This window comes from Cinclus cinclus, chromosome 1, assembly GCF_963662255.1.
Source record: "Cinclus cinclus chromosome 1, bCinCin1.1, whole genome shotgun sequence".
Taxonomy (NCBI): Eukaryota; Metazoa; Chordata; class Aves; order Passeriformes; family Cinclidae; genus Cinclus; species Cinclus cinclus.
The window spans coordinates 4249487-4262167 of NC_085046.1; the positions used below are offsets into that span (position 1 = coordinate 4249487).

The following is a 12681-nucleotide window of genomic DNA, read 5'->3' on the forward strand; positions in this document are numbered from 1 at the left end:
CTATTTGAACAAGCATGGTAAAAAGACTAGGTTTACGCTGCAGAATTGCCTTTATACCTCTTTCTCCTTCCCCAGAAAGATTTGCTCTAAAAGGAAAATACCACTCAGTGTTTCAGTCCTTGCTTATTTAAGAGGAGAAATACAGCATACAGCTCTGAAACATTATTAGCACCTTTCTCCTTTTTACACCCAACCACAACTAAATCAAACATGCTACAAAAACTGAAGACAAGGAAGTTACAGGTCCTTTTTTTTAATCCCCTTTTTGAAATTAAGTACTTTCTGAGCCAAGCTCTAGAAACCAGATCACATATACAAAGAAACGAATTTGGAAATCCCCCTCCCTCCACCCCCACTGCTATTTGCTAAGGAAACCAGATGCCCAAAGCCAGCCAAAAAAATGATCTCAGCCATTCTTAAGAGAGCCTACAGTGCATTTTCATGAGTCATGGAAAGCAACAACTGGTTGCTTTGGTAATGCTAGGTAAGCAACTGATCATCCATCCCCAGCCAGACTTCCAGCAGCAAGTCAAAGAGTAGCCCGTGTCTTGACAGATGACATCAGAGGCAGCCCCAAAATAGAGCTTTGCAACAAGGTACCTTGCAGGAGGCTTCATGGGAGACAGCACAAATTGTGTGCCATGAAAGCATTTAGCACAGCCTTCAGCAGCCAGGATCCCCATGGGGCTGTTCCAGGGGTGTTATCACTGCTCCCCACCCAGAGCAGGCAGAGATGCCTGCTGCAGGCAGCAAGTGGAGAGGGATTAGCAAGAATGCTCTTTGGGTTGGAGACACTGCTGCAGGGGCACCACACCAAGCCCCTGGTGACACCCCTGAACATGGCCATGAAGGTGGTGATGTCTCATGATGCAGCCTAGAGCCATTCAACCATACCCATCCAAGGTTTTGGAAATCCAGCCCAAGACAAGTCAGGGGGGTGGTAGGATCCCCATGCAGCAAGGGGAGATCCTGTTCAACACATACCATGTTCTTCCACAAGCATTTCCCACTTTCATCAATCACCTCCTGATGACTCCCACAGCAACCACACAGCCACTGCTGCCTGGGAAGCTCCCACAGGGGTGAGACACCAAACTGTACCTCTCTGTCAACACCTGGTGTGAAAGGCAAATCAACTTCCCAAGTGATGATGAACCACGTACAGGCAGCCTTGCTCCATCTCATCCAAGCTCAGTGTGCCACACCACCTCCCTGGGACAGCCCCACTGGGCTCATGAAAGGGAAGCTCTCCAGCACAGGATTTCCTGGACATAGATTAAGACTAGAACTAGCTCCTTCCCATCCAGGGATGGAGACAATCACAAACTTCAGCACCTTTTGTGCTGAGTCCAGAAGCCAATTGTGAAAACACATCCTCAGCCCTTACAGCCAACCAGGCTCACACCAGATTTTAGTCACACCTGTAATGCTAGAGGTGACATTGCTGAAAAATTGGAATGATAAAACATTTTCTCTTTTTGTTGTGTCTTCAGCCAGGTGCAGTGTGCACATCTTAAACATTTCAGCTTCTCAGTCTCAAGAAGTACCCCCAATCCAAACAAAAGTAGGCAAGAACAGGCATGGTTCCTCAAATCCTTCATTTCAGCCACATCACAAAAGGAGTGAGCAGACCTCAGCCTAGGCCACCAGTAAAGCAGATCCAGCCATCCAAGCAGAAAACCAAGGGGAGGAGTGAGACAGATCAGCACCCACTCTGTACTGTGTGGTCCTACATGCAGGCAGTCCTGATGGTCCCTTCTAGCCCAACACCCAGCAGGGATCCCCTTGGCTGCCACTGCCAGAGCAGGAGCAGCTCCTGGGGTTCAACAGGAGCCAAGTGCAGAGTTCCCCAGTGCAAAGCCAAGCAATGAACCTGACAGGACTTGTCCCACCACAAACTCCACCAGGGCACTTCAACCACAGTCACCATTCAGAAGGAACACAGAGAGAGCACTAAAACGATGCCATTCCCAAGCATTTTCCCTCTGGCACAGCACAGCAGAGCTCAGGAGCAGCTCAAATGCATCCTGCAACAACATCCAGAGCCAGACCTTGACCCTTTCAGTAAAGCCAATGATGAAATAAGCTAAGCACAGCTCAAGGAAATCTGTTTGTCTCTTACTTGCTACCAGCACCATCCAAACAGAAATAACTGGAATACCTTGCATATTTCTTTAATGACTCTTGCTCTTCTGTTAGCACCAGCACTGAGGGACTAAGACCAGGAGCAGCAAACCAGTGGTTTATTAATCACTAGGTGCTGAGATTTCCCAAAAGGCACTGTCCAAGAGCAAGATTCTGGTAGAAGAACCAGTGCTGTAGTTTCATGCTGAAAGGCAAACATAAGGCATTGAGGCTGCCAGTATGAACACTCCATCAGCAAGGAAAGCCCTCTAGAAGCTCAGCCCAGCATCTTCATTAAAGGACACTTCATCAAACAAGCCCTGCTCCACACTACGCTAATGCACAGATCAGTCTCAACAAAAAGAAGCCCAAATCTCTGATTTCAAGGTACTGGTTAGTCATCACTTACCCAGTCCAGACACCTCCCTCCAGCCACATACTCCCACAGCACAGTGACTTGAGGGTGACCACCCCTCTGAAGATAACACTATCATCAGCCCCCATCTGCATCACCCAGCTACAGATAACAGTGTTATCAGCTGCCCTCAGCAATGACACTGCACTGACCCTGCAAAAGAGGGACAGGTCTCCTCAGGTAGTTACAAAGAGAAAGAGGAAAAAAAAAAAAGCTGAAAGAAAGAGGGTATTTAATAACAAGTTTCTCTGCACACACTCTCACCTGCTCACTGTTCACCTTCATCATCTGTGATGGCAGACCTTACCCCCACACCTCCCCAAACCATTCAACTCGACAGCTAACACACAACTGGCATCAAAGATGGCATCAGCCATTCATTATCCAACAGCAAAACTTTCATACATTTCCCCTGATTAACAGAGGGTTCAAATAACTGATGCCAAGGGCAGAGACAAGCACCAGCCCTTTTCCTCTGCAAATTCCCACAGACAGCAACACAACTTCTTCCCTCTCCCCTCATCTCCCTTCTTCTCTTAGACCAGCAGCCAACCCAGCCCTTTTAACACACATCCTACTTGGACACAGCTGCAACCTATTAAGGGCAAGGCTGTTTCCACTCTTTGTAATTAGCACAGCTGCAACTCATCGGGGGCAAGGTTGCCAACAGCACCATCTCTATTATCTTACAGTCCATTCTGCCACATCAACCCAAACAACCCTTCCTTATCAAATCTCTGCCCCATGCGGGGATGCCCCAACCCTTAAATTTGTATCTGGGCAAGATACTGCTGTTATGAAGAGCTGGTGAGAGCCAGATGTGCCCATCACCTCGTGTCCACCACCCCTTCTGCAGGATCCTCATGGCTTGGGATAGAGCATCCATGTTGCCACCTTGCAGAGTAAAAGGTGTAGAGAGCCCACTGTGAAGAGATTAAGAATCTGCTAAATTCTTCTGGGCTCTTATTCACCATGGATGGCACTGCACTATTTCCAGTTCACAACTGGACTGTGATTAGATGACCTCTGCTCAGTACAAAAGCACCAAAAACAAGAGGTTGCAGCACAAAAGTACTAAGCAATCCAAGTAATTCACCATCCTCATCACAATGGACTTCCATGCACATCCATAGAATGGAACAGTTCAACTGAAAGTGATCATCCAGTCCAGCTGCCTGACTACTCCAGGACTGCAGGACAAGGACAACCTCAACAGGGACAGACCTCATCAGATGTGCCAAAGCAGCAGCATCTCCCTCTGCACCAGTTCAACACAGGGTTCACTCTAACACACAATATCTGTGCTAAGGACAGCCATGTGCAAAGTTTTCAATATTCCCTCGAGGATTTGGAAGCACCTGAAAGCCACTGTGCACAACACACTTGCACGTGGACAAGACAAATGTAACCATGCCAAGACAGGAGCACTCAAAGCATTGCAGGGGCCACACACACCCTCTAGCACTGATGGGCTTAAGGCGTTCCTACCTCCATCACAAAGTCTTCTTATCTCACAAATTATTTTCCCAAAGCAAGTGTACAAAGTCTTTCTCTCCAACTGAATCACCCTGCTATCAATCAGATGACTTTCTGTCACTTTAGCACGCAAGTCCCTGGCCACATCAGTATTGCAGAGTGCCTCTAATCCACCCACCCGGGGCTATTTTTTTCAAGCAATTTGGTGTTTAATCGCTACCTGAACACTCGACCCATCCTCCTGCCCCCCCCAGGACCTGGCCTGAGCACATGGTGTTTACACAGCAGCCCAGGCAGGAGCTTGGCCAGCTCCTTCCAGGATCTGGCCCGAGCTGTTGGGCACGGCACGCTGTGCTAGCCGGACTTTGTCCCAGGCAGCTTCCGAGCCAAACCCTGGCTCAGCTCCACCCTGCTTCACTGCTGTTACAGCTCGTTCTCCCTGGGCTGCACCGAATCATTTCCCAGAGTGGAGAGAATAAAATCAGAGCAGCTTTCACAGAAGTCACAATTAGTCCTGCATAAAATGGTGGCCAGGCTGGGGCTTAACTCAGGAGAGCAAAACTAACCACAGATTCTCATCAAATTATGAGCCACTTTGTCTCTCCTAACATTTATATTAAGATTTTCCAGCACAGAAAAAAAGGTGCTTGGGGAAGGCATGTGGGAGTTGAACCCCCTGTTTTAGAGGGTACAGGTATATCTTTCACCTTTGATCTCTAAAAGTCTCAAAAAGCCCAGGCAAAACCCTCTGGGCTCCCTTCACAGACAGTCCAAGTGCCCTGGGACCAGAAGCTGGCACCTGAGATGGGACACAGTGATGACAAGCAACGCTGTGTTCCCACCCCTGATCACGGAGACAGGGATGTAGAGCTGTAGGGGTCCCCATCAAAGGCCAGGCTGATGCTGCTTCCTCCACCATCCTGGTCTCCACCTGGCCCCAAGCCCTGAGGCTCCAGGGGAAGCTCCTGGATCAACATCCCCAGTGCCAAAACAAAGCAGGGAGCCAGGTACCCCCAGCCTGCAGCCCCTCTTCCCACGCTCCTCATGCCCATGCAACAGGTCTGCTGCAGGGAACAGCTCTCCAGGGCCTTTGAGGAGCAAGGCATTGATTTTTAAAGGTTTTAATTTCTTGTGTCATTAAAGATGAACTGAGATGAACTGACTGGATCATAGTATCACTAAGGCTGGAAGAGATCTCTGACATCATTGAGTCCAATCATTAACTCAACACTGCTAAGTCCACCACTAAACCACTTCCCCAAGTGCCACATCTACACTGGTTTTGAACACTTCCAGGGATGGTGATTCCACCACTTCCCTGGGCAGCCTGTTCCAATGCCTGACCACCCTTCTGATTTGGGCACCAGCAGCATTTTAGTAACTAACAGCAAGATTACTTGGCTAGACCAGATCAGAACTGCAGGGACACAATGAAAACAAACAAAAATGCTCACCCACACCTTCACAGACAGAAAACCCCTCATCGTGGCTGCCTGATGCTCACCACTGCACTGACCACATCAGATGTGCGGGATCTCCCAGCCTACAGAGACAGTGTCATTCAGACAAAACTGAGATGACATTCACCACCTCTGCATCTTCACACTGCACTCAGCAAAGGCAGAAAAGGTGCCAGAAAGAAATGCTGAACTGCCCTGGCCTGTGGGAAAGGGGACCTGCTCTTTGGAGGGACTCACCAAAAACACCTGGCCACCCATTTTCCCTTTTGGAGCTTAAATAGCTAAAGAAATAAACCTGGGGATTGAGGGTGAACCTGTCAGTTTCAGTATCAGTGGGCCATCTATAGCCTTCCCCCCCGTCTGAAGAAATAATAAAAACCAAAAAAGTTTAAATCCATATTCCACTCCTTATGGTTCCACACTGCATTTTCCATCTCCCCAGTGCACAGCTGACATTCTGCACATTTCTCTGCACATTTCTCTGTGCTTGGCCTGTGTTCTGTGCAAAGATGGGAGTGGAAGGGACTGAGCCCAGCAGCCTCCTGCTACTGTCAGGCATCAGTGAGCACCATCCCTGTCTCCCACAGCTCCTCGCTACGGGAGCCAGGCTGGAAAGGGCTCAGCCACCTCCTGTGAAGGGCTGGCACATGGGATGGACGTCCCTGTTCTGTGCTGCATCTCAGGATCTAAGGAGTCCAGAGATTTGCAGAGGGATAAAATGTGCTTCCTTAAGCCACATGAACTGCACAGGTTGAACTGGAGTTGAATGTCTTTTTTTCCCCCGTTTTCTTTCAAATGATTCCTTCAATCTGGAGAGCCAAGGCAGACTTTGAGCAATCACTCCCTCCTTTCTTCTATGTGTAGACAGGCTTGTGGCACTCCAAAGCCAGCCTGCCTTCCCTGAGCGGTCTAATAAAAGATATCCCTTCTAACAGCAAACCCTGACTCACTTCCCTCTAGCCTCGACCAGCAGGTCTCCGACAGCAGGGCCAGATCCACCAGAACAGAAGATCCTGCCAGCCCTCGCTGTCGTTCCCACATCCATCTGGGGAGAACAGGGCTGGAAGCACATGGCTTTCCGTGCTGCAGCAGCACACTCCATCCCACGGCTCTGCCAGGGAGCCAGACACACTGTGGGAGCCTCGCCGGCGTCTTCCCAACGGGAAAATTCACACAGCATCAAGTCCAAGCTGCAGGCTAAAATCATGAAGCATCACCAAGCAATAGGAACGTTCTGGACGGGATGGAGCCGCTACTCTGGCCGCCACAGTCGCTGGCTTTTCACATCGGAGTCGCTTCGTCTGGGTGAAAATCCAGACCACATCTCTCTGCCTGAGCACACTTCCCTCACAGGCTCTGACAGGCTCCAAAAAAATAAATGCATTGTCCATCAGCACACGTTGACAGGGCAGAGCTGTAGATTTCTGGTGGAGATTAAGGACCCATGGAAAAAATTGCGGCACCAAAACCCATTCACACGAAGAAGGTATAAAAGGTCCTTTACATCCACATCCCACCAGGCTGGCAACCCATCCAGCCTCACGTCCTGCCTCAACAGAGGAGCTTTTACAAGCTGCAAAACCTTCCCAGGGCAAAGGCTGTGCCCAGCTGTGGAGGTCTGCTCTGATCTGCAGGAGCCATGGGAAACCTTGAATCTGTGTTTATAATTAATGTCAAATTAGGGATTCTGGAAATTGGTCCATCTGACACAGGTATAGCAAAGCCCCAAATGCAACTGATCTAACACACACCTGAGGAGCTGCTTGCAAGAGCTGCACTCCATGCACAAATCCTGCACAGAGCTACGTCAAACTGCACATACCAGACTGGAAATAAATCCAGAAGCTGTCACATAAAGAAATTTCCCCCAGCCATTCACTCTCATCAAAGAAGTGAAATAGCTTGACCCTGGTAAATCCCTGGGATCATTTAAACCCTGCACAAATCCCAAGCCTCCAAATCCCAAGCGAGCCCCGTGTTTTGGTTCATGCACCAGCAACACATGTATGACCCTTTCCCAAACCAGGAGCAGGTCCACTTCCAAAAAGTACTGGATTATAAGACAGGAATTGAAGAGGAGGATAAAAGCAGCAGCCGAGGGAGAAGCCTCTCTCCGAGCTGCGGCAGAACCAGCAAGAACTGTACTTGGCCACCGTGCACGACCTGCCCAGCTGGTCCACGGCTCCCACCTCTGCTCCGCTCCCGCCCGCACAGCCGCGGAGGGCAGAGGTTTGGTGCCGGCATCACAAATCCTTCCTGAACATCATCCCGACTCGTGGCACAGCCCCACGGCAGCCGCTCGCTCCGTCCGGGTGGAAATCCAGCATTCCCACCCGCACCGCGCGGGGACGGGATTCGGGTCCGTGCCCGGCGGAGCCTTCCTCCCCGCGCTCATCCCATCCTCACCGCTCCGGACAGACCGTGCAGGGAGAGCTCTGCAGGACAGTGAGGGATGGCCAAGTACCCCCGCACCTCCCTGGAAGCTTTCCAGGGACCGGGACCCAAGCGACCGCATTCCAGAAACCGCTGGCTCCAGACGCCAATGCATCCCAAAACGGGTACTGGAGTATAATCCCGGCGCTCGCTGTCACCAGCCGCAGCTGGGACAAGCACAGGCAACAACCCGGGGAGAACAGCGACCCGAGAGCACCAGCACAAGGCAAGGGTGTGCGGGGAGCCGCGGGCAAGGTCAGTCCTTCAATCGCTCCGCAGCCACGGACACGGCAACCCGCGCCCTCCTCCTGGGGAGCGCCCTTGGGGACCCCCCGCTTCCCCCCCACGGCCCCCCAAACACAGCCGCAGGGACAAGATCCCACTTGCAAGACTAGAAAGGAAAGAAGAAAAAGCCACGGAAGCCGAAACCGGCTGCAAAACTCACGGTCGCCACTGCAGACAGTAAAATAATTAAAAGAACGAAACTATTCAGGGAGGCAAGGACCCGGCGCCCGCGGAAAGGGGGAGCTGAGGACGGACTTACCGGGGTCACCCGCGGAGGGACATGCGAGGTCACCCGGGGCTGGTGGCACCACCTCGGGTCGCAGCGCCCGGCACGGCTCCGAACGGCACGGCTCGGCACGGCACGGCACGGCTCGGCTCGGCTCGGCTCGGCTCGGCTCGGCCGGAGCTGGGCTGGGGCGGCGCACAAAAGCGGGAGGAAGCGGTGACGCGCGGAGCGGCCGCGGACCAATGGCACAGGGATGGGGCCGGGGGCGGACCGGCCCCGCCAGCCACCGACCGAGCGGGGCCACAGCGGGGCCGGGCCGGGCTGGGCCGGGCTGCGCCTCCGGGGGGCGACTCCGAGCCCCGGGGCAGCTCCGAAACCTCGGGGCAGCTCCGAAACTTTGGGGCAGCTCCGGAGCCCCGAGGCAGCTCCGGACCTCGGGTTGGTTCCGATCCGTGGTGCAGTTCCAGCCCCCGGGCGGATTTGCATCCCGGAGGATGCCCCGTCCCGCAGCCCCGCTCGGTCCCGGTGGTTCTTCCCCGGCCCTGCAGGTGGGATTAGCCCCGGTGAGCCTCGCGGTGAGCCCTGACCCGTGGGGCAGCCCCGGTGCAGCTCCAGCCCCTGGGCGCGGTTCCGATCCCCCGTGGGCTCGGACGCCCGGGACAGTTCGGAATCCCGGGCAGCTCCGATCCCAGGGCTGACCCATCCTGCAGCCCCGCTCTGACCAGGTGCAGTTTCCCTTGCTCCCACAGGTCATAGCAGCCCTGGTGAGACACCGTGGGACCCCGGCTGTGCTTTCCAGAAGGATGGAATGTGACCTCTGCACTTCAGCTGAGGTTCTACCTTCTGGAAAAACGGGGCTGGATACGAGCTGTCCTACCTAGGGCTCACACAAAAAATCAGGAGATGATGAAAATGGGGGTGAAACCTCTGGATTCTGGGATGAGGCTTCATCAACTGGAATGCTGGTGAAGATGGTGGTATCCTGCAGCAGCAGGGTAGCCTTCTGCAGGCCCCAGCTTTCTCCACACAGCTGGGATGTGAAGGAATTGTTCTGATAACTTGGTTTGGGTTTGCCTCTTTGGTGCAATTAAAGCAAAATTGAGCTATAGTTAAGACTGAAGAGCTTTAGACTGTTCCTGAGTCACAGCTTGCTCTCCAGAACAGCTCAGGGCTCCCTGGGCAGCTCCCTGGGAAGGTAGAGAATCCTCCAGGCTGCTCTGATCTACACCCACTGTCCCAAATCTCTGTTGTGTGTCCAAGTTCCTTTAGACTCTCCGTATGGAAGGAGCCAACAATGGCATAGAAGCAAAATTATCCCTAAAAAGGGCCAATGAGAGGCTGAAAAACAGATGGAAGTGGGAGCTGAGTTATGTACCAGATATCCCTCAGACTGGTGGGAAAGAGAGAAAATTCAGGCAGACAATGGAAAAAGTAAGTAAGAATATTTCTCTGATTATTTCCTTGTTTCCCCATTTAGTAAATGTGTTGTGGAGAGGAAGAGGAACAAAGTCAATTCAAGATTTTGATGGGGAAGAAAAAAAAAGGGCTGGATCCTAAAACCAGCCCCATTCCCCTCAAGTTTTTAAGGAGTTACTGCTGCAAGAAAGTTTGAGCCATTGCCTATAAAGGCAATAGAAACCCCAACCAGGGACCTCTCCTGAGAGATTCAGATCTCACATCCTCGTATACAATCGCGTGACCTGTTAATAAAATCCATAGAAACCGATTCTGTATATACCAAATAACTGCAGATGGCTCCAGCCCAAACCGCTCCGGGTTCCCTCACTCCATAAATGATTTTACTTGGGCCAGTTGTGATCTTGATGTAATTGAATAGGTTTCACTCTTTTCTCTCTCCCTCCCCCTCCCCAGAATATTTGTGCAGCTTACAGAAACACATCCAGGGGGACTGAGCTGTTGCTGGAAAGAAACTCTGACTCCAGCTTGCCTCATCCATTCGGGAAGCGGTGTGAGTCAAGCCTAAGCCACCTGGCCTGGGAAGGAGGGTGCTTTTCTCTGCACCTTCCCTCTAACTCTTTGCAGCTTTTAATAACATTCTAGCAACTTGGCACATTTGAAAAGTTGGCTGCTGCCCATCAGGGATGTATGTCATGAATTCCTGTGCTACAGATGCCTTTCTGAAATAAATCACATGTGTTTACCTTGGGAACTAGGCACAGGACCCCAGGATTGAGGTTCAAGTATTATAAGGCACTAAAGCGACAAGCAGCTCCTTTAAAACCACCTGGTTTTAATGGGAATTGATTCTGCACACACCAATTACTGCTGAAAGCTGTAATTCTTTCAAGCATCTCTTCTTTCCTGAATGTGTTTGGTGGCCCGTGAATCCTGCTAGGGGGGATTTCAATTCTAGGGTGTCCCTGAACAATATAAGGATCCTCATGTGTGTCCAGGCTGTTTCCACTGATTTCAACAGCTCTCTGCTGATGGGCGTGCTGAGGACCTGCCCCTGGATTCTGCCAGCTCCAGTCACTCTTGGAAACATTTCCAAAGCCAGTTGGAAGGATGGGCAGAGGTGTGTGGCTCCGTGCAGAATTTCAGGTGTTCTACAGGTACTGGCTGCCAGTTTCTGGAGAGGGGTGAACACCTGGAGGAGAGGGAATGGTGGAGAGCAGTGGTGAACCCAAGTGTTGCAGCAGTGGCTCTGTACAGTGAAATGAAACTGGCTCTGTGTGCCTGAGGACAACAGGGGTGGCACACCTTGTACCCACAGAGCCAAACTCTCCCTTCTTTTCCAAAACACTGTCCAAACTGCCACCAGGAGACTTTCTTTGGTGAATGCTGTCCCATGCTGTTCCAGTCAGTGAGACAAAAACCACATCACAAATAAAACCTATAGATGGGTGCTCTGATTGTTAGCTGACTGGTGTAAATGGTGGGTGGATATGAAGGCCTATTTTGTCCTGACAGCATCTTCAGTGAAAAGTTTGAAGGCACAAGTGGGTAATAGTGAGCTATAAGAAAAGCTGATGGTTCATCCACAGATCAAGAACTTTGCAATTCACAGCCCCAGGCTTGTTCTATTTATGCTTTTCCTTTAATGACGTAAGCATTAGTATTTGCTGTGGGGAGAAAAATGGGAAGATATTTGGCTTTTACCTAACTGCTGCTATTTTGGGCTCTGTTAGCGTTCCTGCAGGAAGTGAATACAGGTCCCAGAGCACTGACCCAATTCTTCTGTGACTAAGTATGCTCCATCTAACCTGAAATTCTCCCATGCCTGCTGTTTGATATGATATCCTTTCTTACTTCCTGCCCTGAACAGCAGCATAAAGCTGCTTTCTGCCAGGCCTTTTCTCCCATCAAGATGTCTGAGAATGGTGGGTGAAATCATTCCTATACTTAGTTTCCAAACTGTGCAGGAGTGATGCTGTCTCGGGGTAAAGAAAAGGAACCAATTACTTACTCAGAGATTGTGAGCTGCTCCTCAGCTGAAGGCTGGAGCTGGGGATGGGCCTGGAAGAGATGTCAGCACATAAATCCAAGCCTGTGATGCTGAAACCTCTGCACGGTAGCGCCTGGGCTTGGCAGATGTGCGTCGGCTGCAGCTCCTCCTCACCCAAAATTAATTGCAGGTCTGCTGTTCGCTGCAGAAAAGCAGGTGGAAAAGGAGACTTAGAGCTCTCCTCTTACTGTTAGGACCCATAGAAAAGCCACATTAATTTCACTTAAGTATTTCCCATGTGTTCTGAACGAACTGGGGACTGCCTGACAGACAAACCTGGCACAAACCACACATGTCAGCATTCCTAAGGGTTTTGTGCTCCTCCTCAAAAATGCCCACAGATATGCAGAGGTTTTCTACAGACAAACGTTTGGGAATGGCATTTCATGTCTACCTCTGCTTCTGTTTTACTATCACAATGTGGTGGAGCGGTTGAGAAGGTGAGAGTCTGGTTCAGATCTCAGTTGCTGTGGGGCTACACAGCTCCCAGCCACCTTTCTCAGCATCTCCTGTGGCATGAAATGCTCCCTGGATGACAGGACCACCTGCTCTGCAGGGCAGATGTCAAAATCTTCTGTATGAAAGCCCTCACAACCAGGCAAGAGCAAGAAGTGATCTCTTGATGTGAAACCTTTCCTCTTCCACGGCAGGAAATGCTTTTCAGATAAAGCCTCCTGTCCACACAACAAATTAACCACGTGGTTTGTAGCTTGGGTTTTAGCTTTTAGGATGAGGAGGAAATCTTGGACTCCTTCCCAGACTCACTGTATGGAATATTGTATGCACAAAAGGTAGG

At 51.0% G+C, this 12681-nt stretch overlaps 1 protein-coding gene across 1 annotated transcript in view; it reads right to left on the minus strand.

The window, feature by feature from the left end:
- LOC134051500 (mitogen-activated protein kinase kinase kinase 3-like) overlaps positions 1-6516 on the minus strand; it is a 71447-nt gene extending 64931 nt beyond the window's left edge. The window contains exons 1-3 of the mRNA XM_062505277.1: positions 6426-6516; positions 5360-5432; positions 2565-2692 (exon numbers count right to left, since the gene is read on the minus strand). Coding sequence (XP_062361261.1) covers positions 2565-2692; positions 5360-5432; positions 6426-6516 — 292 coding nt within the window. The remainder of the gene's footprint in view (positions 1-2564; positions 2693-5359; positions 5433-6425) is intronic.
- Positions 6517-12681: the final 6165 nt, after the last annotated feature.